This window comes from Mercenaria mercenaria, chromosome 6, assembly GCF_021730395.1.
Source record: "Mercenaria mercenaria strain notata chromosome 6, MADL_Memer_1, whole genome shotgun sequence".
NCBI classification, from domain to species: domain Eukaryota; kingdom Metazoa; phylum Mollusca; class Bivalvia; order Venerida; family Veneridae; genus Mercenaria; species Mercenaria mercenaria.
In genome coordinates this window covers 77,765,096-77,786,861 of record NC_069366.1, presented here as the reverse complement: position 1 = coordinate 77,786,861, position 21,766 = coordinate 77,765,096, and the positions used below count along the sequence as shown (strand labels likewise).

Below are 21,766 nucleotides of genomic sequence, written 5' to 3'. Positions count from 1 at the left end.
TATTTTTCTTGCATCAAACATATACCCCCACTTTTCTTTTGATTTTTATTCAGCACTAAAATATTCTTCAAGAAAATGTAAGTTACAGAGATTTAAAATGGGTCCTGATATGTGCTGCAGCCATTGGAAATATGTCAATTTCATATAGAATAAAGAAGAACAAGAAGTGTGTTGTAACATACAAATGAAGAACAGTCAGATTTAGTGGTGTGTAGCCTAATGCCTACATTTAGTGGTCCGTTATAATTTCGTTCAGAATTATTTTTTAAACCAGACTCTACCAGAAAAACCGGAAGTTAAATAAAACGCCATCTGGTGTGGTGCTAAAATCAACTTCTTTAAAATACACATGTGCAATATTTCTTTTGAAATATCGAAGCTTTCTTCCAGCTTTCTTGAGAAGACATTTTTCCCTGTGAAATCTTCAAATAATACATAGTGTAATCAGTACACAATGCAATAAATCCAGATCCAACTCTCGTGTCAATATTCACCAGAAAAAGACCGGGAAAGGGTCCACGCAGTTGTTGTATTTCTGTCGGCTATACAAAGAACTTCTCAAGTAGTTCTGTTTAGTATGATGGTAAATAAATATTGCATTTGTACATTAAGTATCATTTGGATTTTTTTCAAATTGATTTAATCTATATTCATCATATGAATTGGGGACAACCCGGACCGGTTAAAAAGCGCTTGTCGCTTATGTTGTATTGTTTCTCTGTCTTGCCGACTTAAAATTTTATCTTATCTAACCTGGACCACATTTTAGGACGATACGGACCAGGTTTCTGAAAGATCTAGGATACTGTTTACTTGGAAATATATGTTATTTTGTCCATTATTTTCATGTCTTAGAATTACTAGTAGAGAGTCATTGAGTAATAATATTCATTGTCAATAAATTTCCGTTGCCGACAAATATTATGCACGACCTTGACTATATCGCAGACTGTAGGGATCCATCACATGCTATGATAGAGGGGAAAAATTTTTATGATAGAGAGGATTTCTTTTTGTTTAAAATGTTTTTTAGATGAAATTCATGAACTTATATGTAAAAAAAAGTCTCCCATAAAAATAACATAAATATAGACAAGGGATGGAACATGATCAATTTCAGTCTTGTCAACTAAGTTCTTGTACCCCATGCTATCGCGCCACATATTGGTAATATCCGACTCATAACCATTGAACTACATGAGCAAAAGCTCACTCTAACCGAAAATATATACTTTTCCCACCTTAAAATGTTCCACAAAGTCATAATTTATAATTTTCTATATGCCGACACAGCCATGTTAACAACTTGTACACACAGTCGTAAAATATTTACACGGATGTGTGCAGTCGTAAAATGCAATAAGGCCCAAAAAAAATAGGTTTGTTTCTGGTTTCCCGACCGACCTTTTTTTACCACCGACCGTAACTTTTTTAAGGACCCGCCAAAAAAAAAAAGAAAAAATAACCGACCCGTTATCTGTCAGAGTGCCGCAAAGTGTCGCGGGAACGGGACAGTAACACTTGATGCATATACGAGATTAAATTACCGATAAACATGTGGTCAACCCCGCCTACTCGCCTGTCATACTTAAACCCAGAGCGCCAGATAAGCTTTTGGTGTAATTGGGTTTTTACCCATCACTTTTTGTCTGAATTGGATACTGGAAATCTGAATTGGGTAAAAATAATATCATTACCCAGCCTTTTCAGAAGTAATAAGGTATTTGCTAAAACAAATTGGGTATTTCACCAGTCTCGCACAAACAACTGAGTATTTTTTTGCTTACAGTATACATGGTATATATCATTAACCAGGATTGACTAACTACGTGAAATGTACTTTAATGGCACCCTTCAATGTTAAATACAAAAGTGTTTAAAATTATAATGAAATATGATTAATTAAAACAGTACTGTCTTTTTAGCCCACCATCATCAGATGGTGGGCTATTAAAATCACTCTGCGTCCGTGGTCCGTCCGTCCGTCATTCCGTCAGTCCGTCCGTCCGTCCGTTAACAATTTCTCGTTATCGCATCTCCTCAGAAACTACTGGGGGGATTTTGACCAAACTTTGTCAGAATGATGTATTGGTACCCTAGTTGTGTCCCCCTGAAAATCAGACTGGTTCAACAATTTATGAGTGAGTTATGGCCCTTTGTTTATTTCTATAATTTATATAGATTTATATAGGGAAAAACTTTGAAAACCTTCTTGTCCAAAACCACAGAGCCTAGGGCTTTGATATTTGGTATGAAGCATCATCTAGTGGTCCTCTACCAAGATGATTCAAATTATTTCTCTGGGGTCAAATATGGCCCCGCCCTGGGGGTCACATGGTTTATATAGACTTATATAGGGAAAAACTTTGAATAACCTCTTGTCCAAAACCACAGGGCCTAGGGCTTTGATATTTTGTATGTGACATCATCTAGTGGTCTTCAACTAAGATTATTCAAATTATACCCCTAGGGTCAAATATGGCCCCGCACTGGGGGTCATATGGTTTACATAGACTTATATAGGGAAAAACTTTGAAAATCTTCTTGTCCAAACCACAAAGCCTAGGGCTTTGATATTTGTAATGTAGCATCATCTAGTGGTTCTCTACCAAGTTTTTTCAAATTATCCTCCTAGGGTTAAATATGGCCCCGCCCCGGGGGTCACATGGTTCATATAGACTTATATAGGGAAAAGCTTTTAAAATGTTCTTGTCAGTAACTACAACATTCAAACTTGGACCACATGTATATTTTTGAGTGGCAAGATGAACCTTGACATGAGTTGACCTTGATTTTGACCTAGTGACCTACTTTCACATTTCTGTAGCTACAGCCTTCAAATTTGGACCACATGCATAATTTTGTGCACTGGAAAAAACTTTGACCTTTATTTTGACCTAGTGACCTACTTTCACATTTTTGAAGGTACAGGCATCAAATTTGGACCATATGCATAGTTTCATGTTTCAAAATGAAATTTGACATTGATTTTGACCTAGTGACCTACTTTCACATTTCTCAAGCTACAGCCTTCAAATTTGGACTACATGCATAGTTTTGTGTACCGAAAAAAACTTTGACCTTGACATTGACCTAGTGACCTACTTTCACATTTTTGAAGGTACAGGCTTCAAATTTGGACCACATGCATAGTTTTGTATTCTGAAATAAAATTTGACCTTGATTTTGACCTAGTGACCTACTTTTACATTTCTCAAGCTACAGCCTTCAAATTTGGACCACTTGCATAGTTTTGTGTACTGAAATGACCTTTGACCTTTACATTGACCTAGTGACCTACTTTCACATTTTTAAGGTACAGGCTTCAAATTTGGACCACATGCATAGTTTTGTATACCGAAATAAAATTTGACCTTGATTTTGACCTAGTGACCTACTTTTACATTTCTCAAGCTACAGCCTTCAAATTTGGACCACATGCATAGTTTTGTGTACCGAAACAAACTTTGACCTTTACATTGACCTAGTGACCTACTTTCACATTTTTGAAGGTACAGGCTTCAAATTTGGACCACATGCATAGTTTTTTATTCCGAAGTAAAATTTGACCTGGATTTTGACCTAGTGACCTACTTTTACATTTCTCAAGCTACAGCCTTCAAATTTGAACCACTTGCATAGTTTTGTGTACCGAAATGAACTTTGACCTTAAGATTGACCTAGTGACCTACTTTCACATTTCTGTAGCTACAGGCTTCAAATTTAGGACCACATGCATAGTTTTGTGTACCGAAACAAACTTTGACCTTGACATTGACCTAGTGACCTACTTTCACATTTTTGAAGGTACAGGCTTCAAATTTGGACCACATGCATAGATTTGTGTTGTGTACGGAAATGAAATTTGACCTTGAGCTAGTCAATAAGTCTTGAAATTTGGAACACTCAAAAATGGCACATTGGTGGGCGCCAAGATCACTCTGTGATCTCTTGTTAAAATTGTTTTACATGCCAAAGATATTTTTCTCCAATCATTTAATGTTTTCTGAGATGCTTTTTTTCCATACTGTTGTTTTCTGTTTCACTTTAATGCAGTCGGACATCAATTCATCCACAATATCCCGAACCATGTGTTCACCGCAATATTCGTTCTCCCATAACGTAAGATGTCATCCAGTAGTGTACAGGTGACACTACATCGTCACAAATAGATAACTGTCATTGTTGAACAGCAAAATATCCCACTAATTATCCCACCAACCTGTTCTGCGGTAACGTATAACCAGTCAGTTGTCTAGCGTTAAAGTCTCGTACCTGTTCCAGTAATAATGAAAATGCGATACGCAAACGATTTGTTATGAATTGGGTATTATGAATTTTACTTGCGTTTCAGTACGCACACTACATATGAATCTATTGGGTTTTCTGCAATTTTAATTGCGTAAAAACGCAAATACGCAGCTTATCTGGAGCTCTGTAAACCAATCATAGCATTAATATCCCACTGCAGTTAATCAATATATTGTAAGCTGTCGCCATTTTGAAAATTTTCAATCGGCGCCACGTGTAAAAAGCCGATAAATTTAACGAGTGCATGAATGCATCAATTGTATATTATTTCTTGATTTTATTAAAAAATACTAGATTAAAAAAAAAGGATTCCAGGGGCGTCTGAACTGCTGTACAAAATATTGTAAAAAGGTCGCCAATATCTAAAAGTTTGGTATTATTTTCGAAAAGATTGATAAATAAATCGATTTAATGCATAAATCTGAACAAGTTGATGCAAGAATCGGGAATTATTAAAGCACGAGAGTCGAAACATGCATGAAAATTTTCCCGGCATTTTGATCTTGCACCTGGTAAATTTACGAGTTTCGGACATGTAAATTTCGGATAAAAATTTAAAGGCGACTTTTTCATAGCTGAGGTTGTACTTTATTTAGAAATTCATGATAATAATATATGTAGGATAAAAATAATTGTCACATCACATTTCACAGTGAATGAATCAAACAAGTGTATCTTTTACTGACAAAAATGCAAACGTTATGATATTGTGATACGAGAACCTTTTCAGTATTTTTGTCGATGAAAGATGCACTTATTTGATTTCATTCACTGTCAAATGTCACTTTCATATAGAGATTAATAAACCTGAGCCAGTGAATTTTTTGATAGCATAACTACATTATAATTGTACTATTTTATGTTTATTGTTCAGTTTTAAGTTCACAGTTCTAGTCATACTTGTTCTAAATCAGTTGGTATTCTAGTCAGTTCTATTAAATTATTAAAGTATTTTGACAAAATTAAACGTCTATTTCTCTTAAGCTCGCCTTAGTATTATTTAAAATGCTCACTGTGAGTTTTTCTGATCACTGTTTTTCCGTTGGCGTTGTTTGTCATATGAACAAGAGTGTTTTATACACACTGTTAATTATCTTTTCACAGTTTGTGCATAACACTAATATGTGCATGGTGTTTTTTTTACTTTAATTAATTTTGGAAACTAATTCTGTGCTTTCATTTCTTTCCTTCATGTTCTTGAAAAGATACATTCATTGTAGTTCTAAAACATTTATCTACATGTATTAATATAAAGCAATAATGAGCAATTGGTACACGTATGCAACCGAGCTTCATGTCCCATATTTAAAAAAAAAAGACCTACCTACCGACCCATACTTTAACCAGAAACAAACCTAATTTTTTTTGTAGGCCTAAATACAGCTAGGTAGCCAAATGAAACATATAGTGTTAACTGTTTACGCTTTATTAACATGTTTTACTGGTATGTTTAAACTATAAAATGATTCAGTTTTATTTTGTTTTATGATTTCATCGTTCAAGAATATTTCCTGATTGTGTTTTTACCTAAATCTATTATCACCACTGAGAAGGTCTGTACTGGTTTTGACGTAAAGAGAGGGATTTTTCCATATCACGAAAATATCTCAGAATCAGTTCTTACATCAAATTATCAAATTTATTTGGACTAAGTACTGGTACAGTATTATATATATGCCAGTTCTAACAAATTAATTATGTGATTATGACAATGACAGCAATATCAGAGGATTTTCTTAGTAATGTTGGCTATATTCAATGAAACCAGATTGTCAAATGCACCATTGTCGGCCTTTCAGTTTTTAAGAGTGTTTCACATCGAAAGTGATTTTTAGGTGTTTTTTTGTTTTTTTTTTTCAAAAGAACATGTTGCTTTTTTCCCCAACTATTTTCTCAGTTCCACTGGTTGGCATTCCCAAAATGATGGAAAAAAAGGCCTGCTAACTAATAATACAACTTCAGCATCCTGCTTTTAAATTGATAAACTTAGCCTTACAAGCTTGAATATTATTATTCCAGAACATGAGAGGCCCTCGCCCAATGCCACGTCCAGGAGGGCCACACGGCATTCCAGGACCACAGCGACCTCCCGGTCCAGGAGGACCCCCTGGGCCAGGTATGAGACCACCGGGACCTGGTATGAGGCCTCCAGGGCCACCTGGTATGGGACCAAGAGGTATGACTTGTTTTCTTCAGCTTTCATTTTCAAATGCTGTTTAATCTATATTTTACTTTCTGTTTAAATACAATATATAACCATTATAATATAATATGTTATGGTAAAGAACTCTTGAGGTGCCTGGTAATAGTCAGGGGGCTTTTCATCCTTGTATAACAGAGGCCAATATTTGGCCACTTCCCAATTGAAAATAGGGTCATTTATCCCAACTGGGTGGCAGAGGAACTTTTCCAAAATGTAAAAAAAATAATTTTTTGGGGCAATTACATATCACAAATAGGAAGCAATGAGTTTATTTATGATAAGGTAACCACCAAATTGTGTCCTGTGTTACATATCTATTTTGCAGAAGGAAAAAAGGCCCTGTTTCAATAAATTGCTCTTTCCCAAAATGAGCAATTATTGTGTATGAATTTCCTAGTTTGAGAGGCCAGGGCCTCTTCCCAATTTCCTGATGAAAAGCCCTTAAGTTTTGAATTTATTGTCTAAAACAATTTTTTATTGGGGTATTTCTTGTTGTAAAGTTCAGCCATTTTTGAAAAATGGGGTTAATTGATAATTTTCATAAATTTACTTAAAGTAATGCTGTTTATCATTCTTACAGATATTAAATTTTGGAGCTTGGTAGGTAGAGCGTTGGTCTACGGATCGCGGGGTCGTGAGTTCGTTCCTCGGGCTGGGCGTATGTTCTCCGTGACTATTTGATAAACAACATTGTGTCTGAAATCATTAGTCCTCCACCTCTGATTCATCCTCTGATTCATATGGGTAAGGTGGCAGTTACTTGCGGAGAACAGGTTTGTACTGGTACAGAATCCAGGAACACTGGTTAGGTTAACTGCCACCGTTACATGACTGAAATACTGTTGAAAAACGGCGTTAAACCCAAAACAAAAATTAAATTTTGGTATATGAAAATAGTTAAACAGTTACATGTAACTTTAACACTTAGGATTTATAGTGTTTCTTTTGAAGAGTAAAGAGTGTATTACTAACTCTTTTTCATGATTTTTAGAGTAATAACAAAATGTAAACTCCAAATCAACTTGGTGTGCTTGTCATCACATAGAGCTGTACAGATTGATTGTTTGCTTGTTTTATGCAGGACCATTGCGACCTCAAGGTCCCGGACCCCAGCGACCACAAGGTCCAGGACCCCAGATGCGACCCCAGGCTCCTCTTGCACCAGCATCAAATGTAACCAATGACCCACGAGGCGCTCACTGTAGAATATTTGTAGGAAATTTGAACACAATAGCCATGAAGAAGGAAGATGTTGAAGTTATATTTAGAAGGTATATACAGTTTCCTATTGAATGCTTGAAAAACCATTTAACCAGTTGTATACATATTTTGTGATACAATCGACGTACTGTAAAAGCACATATTTTTGCGAGGTCAAAATTTCGCCATTTTGAGTATGTTCGCGAGGCTTAATATTCGCGAAATTGTAAAAATGGTATCCTACCTGAATCAGCATTATACTAATGGTGAATATTTACTCGAGGATTAATTTTCGTGGGATGTAGGACCTCGCGAATATAGCGAAAATTAAATCCTTGCGAAAATTTCTGCTTTTACAATATATATATATATATATTATATATATATATACACATATTTCTTATCTCTGCTGGAAGAAATGCATCCTTGTTAGTGGTGCTTAGTCTCATCTAGCATGTCTAGCTACCAACTATTCTAATCTTTTTCAAAAATTAAAAAAAAAAAATTTTGTTTAATTATCACAGCAAAAATTCTGATCATTATGGCATGCTCTGATTATCTGTTGTATGTTCTGAGAAGCTTGATTATTTCAGATTTAAATAGTTTCAAGCTCAGGACTTCCCACCTGACCTATGAACAAAACTTACAGTCTGAATGTACAGAGTACTGTTTAATCCAAAGGTTTCGGGTCTGAACCTTACTGGGGTCTTGATCTTGATAAACCACATTTAAAGAAAACTAGTAATGATTTTATTTTATCCAAGAAGTTGTCTGAAGGGTCATTATAGGTAAACTTAAGGTTTTCAATAATTAAAGGCATTTTGAACCAGCTACCAGGGTATCTTGACACAGTCTCATGAGGCATTCAGTTGGGTAGTGGGGGTTGACATACATAATGCTTCAGAGTTTTATTCTGTTCTCTACGCTGCTTGTTTGTGCACAGTAACCAGAAAATCGAATAGTGCTTCAGGGTCCACTGCTTTTGTGTGGGTCAAGATCAGTGTATAAACTAATAAAGCAGTGAACTCAGGGTTGGCATGGTATTTACCGGTGCGGTAATTACTGGTGGTAATTTCCGTACCGGGAAATACTCCTAAAAATGGCAAAAGTGGAAAATACTGGGAAATACTCAAATTTTCAGCAAAAAACAGTTTATTTTGACCAAATAAACACACAAAATATCTGTTAAATAACCAGCATTTGCATGCACACATACACTATGGCAAAAATCATATTATATTCCACTGTCAAGATCAGTGTATAAACTAATAAAGCAGTAAACTGGATTAATTAACATGCTATGTGTGTATGTGACATTTGCCATGGATGTACTGATACATTTGTAAATCAAGTTCTAAACAACTTGTTAATGGCCTTGTTTTGAATTGTTTTAATATGTTGTAAATCGGCAGGTATGGTATGGTGAAAGGCATATCAATGCATAAAGGGTATGCTTTTGTACAGTATGGTTCACATGAAGAGGCAAAACACGCATCTATGTCAGAAGATGGCAAAACTTATGCTGGTCAAACTCTAGGTAAGGTTTAAAGTATTTTCTACTTTTGATTGCAATCATTTAATCACTGTTATGAGGGATCATTAATCAATTCTTAAATCTTTTGATGCTTATTTTGATGCAGTTGGATCCTCTGAGTGGTCCAGTTTAGTTTTGACTTTAAAAGCTGGCACATGTATAGCCAAGTGGTTGACTGAATCGCTTACCTCTCATCAATATAGGTTTGAAACCACTTTTGGCAGGGTTCAAGCTAGCCCAGAAAAATTGGGAGAAGTGACTTCTCCCTTCAGTGAAAATAGGGAGAAGTTTTCTCAGAACAGGGAGAAGTGAGGCTGCGGGTCAAAACAGTCATTAATTAAACCGTATATTACAGTTTTGATGGTACAACACAAAGGAATAACATTTCAAAACAACACATATTTTACTTATAAGTACAAAATGCCAGGTATCAAATACAAACACACACAGTAAGCATGGATTTATGCAGTAGTTTTAACATTCATAAATAATACTAAATCAGCATCAGTATTATAACAGGCATGTGTAGTGTGATTTCTTGTTCGGCTCATGTGTCATGACCCCTTGCATATGCTTTATCAAATTTTGCCAGTCTACATAAAACACAGTGCGATTTGCCAGGCTCATCTTCCTTCCACCAGTAAAACTAACAATAGAAAATTAATTTTTCAATTCTTATCCATGCACACCCCTGTTTCAAACCCCAGCTGGTCAAAATCGGATATCCAAAATTTTATGTCCGGATACTGATACACTCATAAGCATTGCCCAATTCTCCAGTCTAAAGAATATATTTCACAAATTGTGATGATGCAAAGACAATTTAACAGCACAGGACAGTATCTGATATTAAAGTCTACAATGACAATATCTTTTATTGGAGAAAATTAAGAAAAATGTTCATGAAATACCGGCAAGTTGTCACCGCGAGCAGACATTCTGACAGCCTACTTTCGTTTTCAAAAAACTTTTACAAAAAGATAAAAGCTAATGTGTTCTTATCTAAAATTGATTGTGATTGATTTTTATTGATTGAAGTTAAATATCTGTTGTCTGAATTCCAATTTAATTTGTGTATAACACGGATATTTACATCTGGCAGCCTTAATTAAAACCATACATTACGAACAACTCTGGTTATTATTCAGAGCTTTTCTTTAGGCCAGATCGGTCAATTTGCGATGAGCTATCATCCTATAATCAGCTACTGACTCTTGCGCCGACATACTTGTGTTTTTGTTTTTATTTACCCTAATTTTGACAGTTTTTAGTTGTTTGTTTTCACACGTGATGCACACACTTTTTATCCGTGATGCACAAAATCAATTAAAGGCAATTTTGTTTCGCCTCGTTTGATTGGTGTTTCCAAAGTTTTCGACCAATTAAAATCATCCTAACGATATTCGGTGATAGGCGGAGCATACTTTGTTGACAGGTGAAGTTCACAACCCGTAACGGGTCGCTAATTGATTATGTAATGTTTTTACAAGCTGATTAGAAGCTGATATATGTGATATATACATGTATGATAACTGCCTCGGGCGCCAGATTTTAGGGCGACTTGTTTTTCGCTTTTCTGTACAAACAGAGCGAAGTCATCAGAAAAAAAGCGACCACTTCGCTCACGTCGCCTAGAAGCGTGGACCCTGCTTTTGGGGTTAATAACTTAACTCTTTCAGGAGAGGAAGTCATCCAGCTGGCTTACAGAAGGTTAGTGGTTCTGCCCAGGTACCCTACCTTATGAAATAATGCCAATTGGGGTTTCCTTCGCCACCAAAAGCTTGAAAGTTGGCATATTTTGCCTTTTTGACTTGGTTGTGTTTGTGTGATGTTAAGCCAAACAAAAACAAAAAAAATGAGGCAAATTATTTAAAAGATGTTGATATATCTGTTAGCACAATAGATAGAGTGGAACACTTCCAAATTGGAGGTTGTCAGTTGGAGGTGTATGTTCTCCATAATTAATGCTGGGGCAGTTGTTGTATTCTTGTGGGAAACAGGTTAATATTGACAAGGAATCAAGGAATACATGTTAGATTTACTGGATAACCGTATTTATCCTGTCACTTGCAGTATTTTCGACCCAATATCAGGGTGCCGTATATCTTTCTTGATATACCGTCAGTTGATCATGTGACCTTATGATCGATATTGTTGTCATAAGAAATTTTGCAACGAAACCATCATCATTGTGTTGGAAATGTCCGAACTAAGAAAATGAGTGGTCAAATAATGAGTTTTTATTCGAAAACGAAGAAGTTATTGCGATTTTGCCGGTAATCACGTCATTATATAAGTGACGTCATTACGAATATGACGTCATTAAAGCGGTTGTCGCACACTTATTTTTGTAAAATAAATTGCCAAATATCGGAAAATGAAGTAATGACAAAATAAATAGAATAATAGGTTAGTGCCTAAGATGGAGAAAGTTTATCTGGCTCGGCTCCGGACGTTATCAGGTTCGCCTTCGGCTCACCCGATAACCTCCTCCACCTCGCCAGATAAACTTTCTCATCTACGGCACTAACCTATTATTCTCTATATATATACATCACTAAAATACTGTTGAAGAAGTGTGATTTGAAAAATAACAGAAAAAATGTCATGTTTAACTGTAAACTGTTTTTTGCTACTTTACAGATATAAACATTGCATCAGAACCAAAGAAAGGTAACAAAAGGGCAGCTCAGCCAGCGTAAGTTACTGAATGTTTTCTTACAAATAAATAGGGAGTTAATTGGTTGAGTCCTCTTAAAGTCTCAGGAAAAGATGTAAAGGAGATCTGATTATTATCCCCAGCTGAAGGTGGAGGGATATTGTTTGTGTGTGCATCTGCCGTCCAAAATCGAAAAGGCTTACAAATAAATCCAAACAGTATTTCAGCTAGAATCACCAAAACTCACATAGTTATTTTAAAACTAGCACATGACCTATGCTCACACATTGTATTATCTCCCTTGACCCATTAAATTTCAAAAATTTTCAAAAATTATTTCAGCTATAATTATCGAACCTCACATATTAAAGTACTAATTACCTTTGCTCACACATTATATAATCCCCCTTTACACAGTAAAAGCAGTGTTTTCCCCATTAAATATCTTTCAATATAGATAGTTCTCCCCATTCACAAATCAACTTACTTGGCGGGGGATATAAATTCACGGAATATGCTTGTTAATCAAGATATTGGTACTTGATTGCAACATTGACCAGTAGGTGCGTTGAATATTCTCTGGTGATTTACAGCTTACTGATAAATGAGCCGCACCATGAGAAAACCAGCATAGTGCATTTGCGACCAGCATGGATCCATCAGCGCAGTCTGGTCAGGATCCATGCAGTTCGCTTTCAAAGCCTATTGAATTAAAGAAACTGTTAGCGAACAGTATGGATCCTGACCAGACGGCGCAGATGCACAGGCTAGTCTGGATCCATGCTGGTCGCAAATGCACTGTGTTGGTTTTCTCATGGTGCGGCTTAAATGTCTGTGTAGCTTCGGGGAAAGTTGAAAGAGCTCTCCTTATTCTCCTTAAAAGCAAAGAAAAACAACAGTTTTGAAGTGCAGAGATGCTGGGAGATTATATGGAAAGCTATATATAACCAACAGTGATAATCAAAATGAAATAGTATTGAAAATTTGGCAGTCCTTAACCGAGAAAACTAACAAGAAAACAACACTGTTACTGTATACTAACTACTTCTAAGGTAATAGCTAACAGAATTGTATCAAATTTTTCAAAATTTAGAGATGGCTTTCTTTAGTTAGTTGTTGCAGTAGAGAGAAATGTTATAAGCAATTCTGTGTTTGTGAGGAAGTTTTTATTTACAATAACAGTTTTTTAAGTCAATAAAAATATGTAGTAAACTCCCTCAAGTATTTGTCACCCTATAGAAATTTGATTAGAAATAGAAGGAATGTAACTGTATTTTGTACCATACACTATAAAGTTTCTATTTATCATTAGCTTGACTATTCGAAGAATAGGTAGAGCTGTTGGACTCGCCCATGCTTTGGCATCGGTGGTATCTCAGAAACCACTTGTGGGAATGGATTGAACTTCACACACTTATTCACTGTGATAAACTGACTTACATTGCATAGGTTCCATAGCTCTATTTAGGGGTCTAGCTAGGTCCAATTTTTTGGGAGAAGTCACTTCTCCCTCCAGATGATTTAGGGAGAAGTGGGGAGACTTTAGGTAGAAGTGGGAAGACTTTTCCTACCTCAATGCTGTTGAGTGATACGAAAGGTGGCTATAATTTTCTTGTTTCTAGATAAAAAAACATTGATGTTACCATTCATTTTCTTGGTTAGGTCATTCCCCATACAGTGGTTATTGTTTCATTACAAAATTCTGAGAAAAGTCGTTTTCAAAATTCAAGCCGATGCTGTTAATCTAACCCGCCGATTTTTGATGATATCTGTATGAAGTATTTATTATTAACACCAGTCACCACCTCGGTGAACAATATCTCGCTCGAATAAAACTGAAAGTAAACTGTGTAAACTAGAAATACATTTTCAAATCAATTCATTGAGGGAAGTCAATTTAACGTTGTTAATACATTACATGTCATTCTTTTTTATCATAGATAACAAATAATTGTGTACAATATTCCAATTAATTGCATTGTTAATCAGCAATTTCTTTATAAAGCATTGTTTTATGCACTGGAACATGTTGACAATTAAATGCAAAGTGTCAAAGACGTAACCACGGCGCTAATTGGCTGAACACAATCGACTCTGCTGTATCGGATAATTTGATTCGCTTTCACACTCTTCGGGAAAATCTCGCAACTACCTGAAATAGGCGGAGCTTAAATTATGCTATCGGCGTGTGTCTCTGTGTATTCAACACTCATTTTGACACCGTGCAAATTGTCAACAGTCCGGGTAGTGGTAATTAGCGAATGCGGATATCAAAGAAAATCGGGCGACTTGCATTTCGCTCTGAGGTTAGTTTTGAGCGAAGTTTGAAATTCCAAAGCACCTTTTTCGCTCAAGTGGCCCACTCGCGAGAGCCCTGCTATTTTGCTTTTTTACAAAATTATGCCTCGTTTTTGACTTAGAAATTTTTGGTTTGTAAACTGGTATCTCAGTACCTACTAATGGGAAAAGATTGAAACTTTATACACTTGTTCACTGTGATGATATAAGTCTGCTTTGCATTTTAACAAAATTTTGCCCCTTTTTCGACTTAACAGTTCTTGATTAATTTTTGTATATAAGCCGGTATGCCCACTAAAGGGAATATATTGAAACTTGACATGCTTGTCCACTGTGATGACCTGACATGCATTGTACAGGTTCCATAACTCTGACATCATTTTTACAAGTGAATGCTCCTTTTTTCGACTGGAATATTCATTCAATTGATAAGGCTGTGAATAGTTCAGCACTGCTGTCAGCTGACAGCTCTTGTCTTAAATATCTAATACCAAATTAAAAATGGAAATTTGGATGCTGATCTGGAGGCATGTCCCAGTAAGTGTTAATGTTAAGCTTATACATTTTATTTTTTATTTATTTTACAGAAATAATTCCAATGCTAATGAATCACCAGCTCAGAAGAAAGCTAAGCTTGAAGCTGCGGCAGCTGGAGGTCGAAATCTTGTGTCTCTAGGATCCAGTTTAAAAGATGCTACAATTGACGCATCAAGTACTTCAATTACATTGTCACGACCAACTGGAAAGGCGTTGAAAAAGACCACAATATCAAGTATGTCTCAGGGTTATTATATTTCTGTTCCTTTGGGATTATGGAGAACTTTTATTTTTGCTGTAATAGAATTCAGCTTAAGCAGGTGCTGGGGGCTTGATGGGTGTTGGATATTTCATTACCTTGTACCCACCGACTGATCTAACCAGGTCTGCTATAATGTTGTTTGTTTGCATTCTGTCCTTTCAAAGATTTTTCTGGGGTTCTGTTTAGGATTTCTCACAACAAGACCAGAGTTAAGCATACTTCTCACCAAGGGTCTGACTTCCTTAACCATTATCGGGTTATGAAGGAACAAAAAATGATGTCTTACCTAATTAATTAATTAATTAATTAATTGATAGAAAAAATGCATTAGTAGCTCATTAAGTTACCATGTGTGTTTTTTTGTGTTTCAGCGGGAAATGATATCCTTATATGCGGTAACTGTAAATCATTACACAGTAGTTTAGCTACATTTGTTCAACATAAAAAACAGAAGTGTGAATTAAAGATACAGTGTAAATGTCACCAACTGGCAGCTAGTGCAGAAGAGAAAGGTAAGCTTAAAATGGGTTTTTAGACTTTAGTTTAACATTTCTTTTTAAAGAGTATTTAAGTGGTACATTTGTGTTAAGTTACTCGAACCAGTGTTCATGGATTTGGTACTCTAACCAGTGTGTTCGTGTTCATGGATTTGGTATGGATTTGGTACCAGTGTTGACTTGTTTCCTTAAGTAACTGTCAAATTGTCTGCATGAATCTGAGTCAGAAGTTGAGAATACATGACTTCTCACACACTTGTGTCTTGTTGGATCATTGCATCCATAACTCGAACCTGTGGAGCAACAAAGCTAATTGGGCTGGCTGAAAAAAAGTCATGATTTATTGAGAGTTAAAAGGACTCCCATTGCCAAGTGGTTCAGGTCACTGGCCTTGAAATCACTTTACAGTCACTGTTGTGGGTTCGAACTAGGTGCCTGCCGGTAATGCTCTGAGGGACACCTAGTAGGGTCTTCTTACACCATCAGATTATTGAAAATTTGCCATATGATGTATATTTGTGTCAGTGTGATGTTAAACTGAATGAAACCATACTTTGTGGTTTGTTTTGTCAGCACATATGTATATAAAGTGCTTTACAAGTTATTTACTGTGAAATAATGTGACGGGAAATAAAACTTCGCAGTTTCTGCCAAAACAACTATTTCTTTCGGACATGTATTTGGAGATTGAAAAGTAAGTAGATTGGAAGTAAAACCTAATTTTTAGCTCGACTGTTCGAAGAATAGGGGAGCTATCCTACTCGCCCTGGCGTCGGCGTGAGCGTTAGCCTGAGCATCAGAAATGTTAAAGTTTGCATACCACCCCAAATATTTTCAAAGTCCATTGAGATATTGCTTTCATATTTTGCATACTTGTTTACCATCATGACCCCAGTCTGTAAAAAGGAGGAGGCAACTCTATCAAGCATTTTGACTGAATTATGGCCCCTTTTCGACATAGAATATGCTTATTGTAATGTTAAAGTTTGCGTACCACCCCAAATATTTTCGAAGTCCATTGAGATATTGCTTTCATATTTTGCGTACTTGTTTACCATCATGACCCCAGTCTGTAAAGAGGAGGAGGCAACTCTGTCAAGCATTTTGACTGAATTATGGCCCCTTTTCGACTTAGAATATGCTTATTGTAATGTTAAAGTTTGCGTACCACCACAAATATTTTCAAAGTCCATTTAGATATTGCTTTCATATTTTGCATACTTGTTTACCATCATGACCCCAGTCTGTAAAAAGGAGGAGGCAACTCTATCAAGCATTTTGACTGAGAATAGTCGGGCGCGCTGTCAACTGACAGCTCTTGTTAATATTAACCATCACTGGAGTATAAAGGGAAAAGTTATGACACATTGACACATGAGAAAGAAAACAGACAGTATTATAATGTCTCCCACCACACAGTGGTGTGGGAGACATACTGATTTACTCCTGTCTGTGCGTGTGTCAGAAATCTTGTCCGCACTATAAGTGAAACATTTCTCGTCCGATTTTCACCAATCTTGAACAAAATGTGTTTGCCAATAAGTCCTCGGCCAAGTTCGATACCTAGCCAAATCATCCCAGGCACTTAGGAATTATGGCCCTTTAAACTTGTTTTTGATAATCAAAGCACTGAAAGTGTGATAAGGCAGTTGAGGTGACTCATATACTATTCAGATGATTAGGCAGTTGTGGGAGATATATGCTTTTCTCAAAAGCAGCTCTAGTTGTCATTTATTTTACATGCAATAAGTAAAATTCTGTTAATTATTCATGAATTTGTTTCGGCTGCTATTAGCCATATTTACCAAACCTACAAAATTTCAAAAAATTAAAGAATGTCACATTACAAATGAAATAGCTATTTTAGCCAAAAACCATAAAAATTTATGGACACGAGTTTAATTGATTTTACAGTAACTCATACTTATGTGATGTGTTTGGTTATATTTGTATGTTAAATAGCCTCTAAATCAACAGAACCAGAGCGTAATCTACTATGTGCGGTGTGTGATGCTGTGTTCAAGACGGCGTGGGATCTCTGTCAACATTGTCAGGAAGAACATAGCATTGAAATATTTAAGGTAAATTTTTAAATGTTTAATTTTCTGAAAATGAGATTGCTGTAACCATATTTTAACATAGTGCTCTCAGCTATCTTGACAGTATTTAGATCAACAGACAAATATCTGTGATACATATTTTGTGGAATACTTGAAATTTTTCATAAAGTAGAGCTGTTGATTTCACCCATTTGTCTGTGTCTTTAAAGTTGCATGTAAGCAGGCTTTTCAGAAAACTACAGGTCGGGACTGGATGCATTCAAACTCACTTGTAACTGCAGATCATGAGATGACCTCACATGACAAGTTACATATCTCCACATTTTGTCAAAATTATGCACCATTTTAGCTTAGAAATTTTAGTGACAGTTTTGATTAAAAGGAAGTTCTTTAAAATGTACAAGGCCAAATACTTTATAAACACTTTCTATTAATTTAAATTACTTTCAAATTGTTAACTTTCTTATTGTTTCTGTATGTAGGCTATTGTTATGAAGAAGAGTTTCAAGTAGTTTCCTCAGTTCTAAGTTTTCCAGCAAGCAAACTTGAAAGTGGTTCAGATAAGCTTGAAGCTTTCGTCGTAATTGAACTGAAATAAATTAGTATTAAGTTTATACTATAAACTTTACTAAACTAAACAAAGTAGTGGGCTGTGATTAGAGAATTTATGTCAAAATATTAACCTCTTGCAAAAAGCTTCTGCTTGGGTAGTCCTGTAACGAGGCCATACGGATGGCTTGTTAAAAGGTTTTTTATTGTACCTAGATGCCTGCTAATACGCTATATTAATGCAAGAAGGGGCACTCGAGTTCTTTCTCCATCATTAATGCTTGAAAGTTCGCCCATGTACAATTAATATAATATTGTGTCTTTGTAACTTAAACCAAAAAACTGTCAAATGACTATATAAGTGCAAAGTAAAGCTTATGCAAGAACCATAATATATTTTCACAAGGTACTAAATAATTTTATTTTTTAGCAGTTGTCAGCTGATACAGAAGTTAAAGCAGAAAATAGTGAAGTGAATGGAGAGAAGGATAAAGAATGATTGACAGTAAGATAGTGGACATTACATTCATTCTTCAACTCTTGACAACATGAAAAACAGTGAAAGTTTGTATATTGTTTTGGATACCTGAGTGTCCTTTATATATACACTGAGTGGTCTCCCTTTGATTTGAATTAGGGACTCAGTTTAAATGACGCAAGTATGATAGGTAAAAAAGGAGAACATCAATGACAAATCCTGTAATTTTCATTTTAAAAGTGTGAATCATTCTTTGTAAGAAAATTTAAAGATTGTTTTCTGTTTTCTTCATTAGAAATGGTTAACCAGTTTCAGTTCCTGTTGTTAGTGCTGTATAGTTTCAGGGAATGTTCAGACTCCAACTTTATAAATCTGGGTTAGGAGACTAGTCTTAAATTTAAGCTTTATCATTGGTCAGTTTCAAAATTTGTTTTTCAAAATCGGCCAATCAAATGCTAGAGTGGAACACAGTAAGGAGAAAAAACTGACAGACAGAAAGGTTCATTGACCTGGAGTTTAAAATCTTGGTGTAGGTTAGTTTGAATATTTAGATGTGTGTAAATTGTTACAGACTAAGTGTCGTGTTTCAGTCCCTGCAGGTGCTTGCTTGTACACATATGGTCTTTTCTATCACTTACACACTTCAAGAGAATTGTTGTCTAATTCTATATATTATGGGATTTGCACAGATTATTTGTAAAGGAATGTTGAAGTGGCCATAATACCTGCATTGCACTGTTTATAGATTGTTACATGTATTTTTAGTGGACACAAATACCTGTTGGACACATTTCTACTGGTATTTTGTATGAACTACACTCATAATAGGGCATAAACATGCATGTAATATTTATGAGAGTCATTTAATATCATTATTCTTCTGTAAGAAATATCTGTTTGTTGTGATAACTTTCATGGCATGGAGTACTTGGTGACTTACAATTATGGAAAATGTAAAAAAGCTAGAAAAAGGCAGTCATATCTCTACTGTGTATTGATGTACTGGTGTTATTTCAAATCTATACTGTATATCAAAAAAGCATTGAATGTTTATAAAACATACATATTTCTGTTCTGTTTTTTCATTATATTTCATCTGTTAAGAAATGAGTTTGGTTAAAAAGCCTTTTGTTTAGACTTTGATAAGGTGAGTTAAATCACACTAATATGAAATAAGGCACTGCCTCAATCGGGAATCGATCCGATTTCAGCTCATCCCATAACATTTTCAAAGAACTGTTTAATGACAGCACAGGACACATTTTTTTTAATTTGACAGTAAATATCTCATTCGGTATATGGCATGTTACCGTAGACATGGTAGAGGGATTGATTCTGTATTATTTTAAAGGTAGAGTTTGGAATAAAAACAACACTGCCTGTATTTGCACTGATGTGCAAGACGTTGCGATTTGGACAAGTTACGTGGATGCTTATTAGACACAAGGAAAAAGCATATTCTTCCAAAAAATCCGAAGTCAGACGCTCTGTGCACGTGCCGGAAAGACACATTTTTTAATTCGCTAGTATATATCTCATACCGTATATCGCATTTTACCATAGAGGAATTGATCCCAATTTTCGTCGCCTCGCAATGAAAATTGGTAGGATCGATTCCCTATTAGGGCGCATATTCAGTAAAGTTGATGCTCTCGTTTACTGTAGCTTGCCAATGTAAGTCAGTTGCAAGGTTCTTCTTTGTATCAGATCAGAACATAGAACTGAACCATTGTAATTTTGATCATATGTGAGTTTTGTATGTGGTTATTTGTTGACATTCTTTGTATTGATTTTATCTTTTGTCAGAACATAGAAATGCATTGTAAGTTTGGTTATGTGTCAATACATTTGTATTGAGTGAGAAAATTTTCATATCACTTTTGAACATGCGTGTAAATTTGATCGTGTTTCGATATTCTTTGTATTGAATGCTCTGTCGTTTAGTGTTTATGGTGCATTTCATATTGTGTATACAGATGTAAATTTAAATACATTAATGGAGCTTATATATGCCATGTTTAGTTTGTTAAAGACTTAGTTGTTCGTAAAAATATAGTGTGACAACAATCTGTTTTTAGAAGGACTTTGTAATTCCAAGTGAATGAAGAGATATGTTTTAATGTGAACTCTTTTTTTGAATAAATGTTTTTGGAAATAACAGTATTTGCTTGGAGGAATTTGTTGGTAGCTAAGAAACTAAATATTGATGATATATAGCTATATAAATCATGTGGTTCATTGTGTGTATAAATTTGGTAGAACTGAAGTGCTTGTGAAAGCTATATGCTTGAAGTTATGTACATGTGTAAATGAATTGATTCTTTTAATCTCTTATTTGTTCATCACTTACTTAAGAAACAGACAGATAAAATAGGATTTCCAAAAGAAGTGGACAGCCAAAATGGGTTGTTCTGTAATTTGTATAAATAGATTACTGGTTTATTAGTCATTTTTAGGATGATGTATATTGCACATTACTAAATGGTAATAGTGGATTTTGTGTTGTCAGTGGAAATCATGTTAAAATTACACTGTATTTGTCATTTTCTTTTTACCACATCTTTTCATTGTCACCATTTTTGTTTTGTTGTCATGATGTATTTAGATTCATATAGACAATAAACTGACACTCAGGCACATTGTTTTGAATTGTTATTTTTGAAGGATTTATTTTTTAGACAAAAGGGCTGTGATTTTTTTATACAACTTTGCAACATCAATTGGTATTATTGTTGAATAGATTGTCCAGAGTAATTTAAAGTTTTGTCACTTTAAGCAAATAAACATTCCTTGAAGATATCATTTTATACAAGTACATATAATTTTATTCAAGCATAAGGAATTTCATGACAGTATTTTATACCACTTTTTCGGTCCTTTTTATGATGTTAAAGAACAAATTAAATTGTATAAAGAGACCAGTGGTGTTAAGAGACCACTTTTTTGCCCTTCTCTTGGGCGATCTGTTAAGGTAGATCTGCATGTTTGATAAACCGGAAGTATTGGCGTAACATCATTTGTCTAGATAACGTAGAATAATGCCTGGACTCAGCATCCAAAAATGAAAATCATTTTATGAATAAATGGCAAAGTGTGAGTAAACCTACTAAAACAGCAACATCACTGTCATTCTTAAGTTAAAGTATGATACTGAAAAGTTAAAACGTTCAATAATTCA

The 21,766-nt window shown here is 35.2% G+C and overlaps 1 protein-coding gene across 4 annotated transcripts; it reads left to right on the top strand.

Annotated features, from left to right (window-relative positions):
- The first annotated feature begins 289 nt into the window (after positions 1-289).
- LOC128557865 (splicing factor, proline- and glutamine-rich-like) lies at positions 290-21,225 on the top strand. Of its 4 annotated transcripts, none has more exons than XM_053546389.1 (9): positions 290-583; positions 6,331-6,487; positions 7,596-7,785; positions 9,127-9,251; positions 11,892-11,946; positions 14,793-14,977; positions 15,376-15,516; positions 17,479-17,582; positions 18,544-21,225. In XM_053546389.1, exons 1-9 carry the CDS (start codon positions 578-580, stop codon positions 18,607-18,609), a joined length of 1,029 nt encoding a protein of 342 aa, XP_053402364.1. In that variant the 5' UTR covers positions 290-577; the 3' UTR covers positions 18,610-21,225. The 4 variants fall into 4 exon arrangements, with proteins under 4 accessions (XP_053402364.1, XP_053402363.1, XP_053402362.1 ...); XM_053546388.1 differs by having other exon boundaries at positions 18,541-21,225; XM_053546387.1 differs by having other exon boundaries at positions 17,464-17,582.
- Positions 21,226-21,766: the final 541 nt, after the last annotated feature.

Bases quoted from the DNA above. Each gene is read 5' to 3' on its own strand.
- LOC128557865 (XM_053546386.1), top strand. The intron at 14,978-15,375 runs GTATGTCTCAGG...TTTGTGTTTCAG, and splicing joins GAAAAAGACCACAATATCAA to CGGGAAATGATATCCTTATA. The intron at 15,517-17,463 runs GTAAGCTTAAAA...TATGTTAAATAG, and splicing joins AGCTAGTGCAGAAGAGAAAG to CCTCTAAATCAACAGAACCA.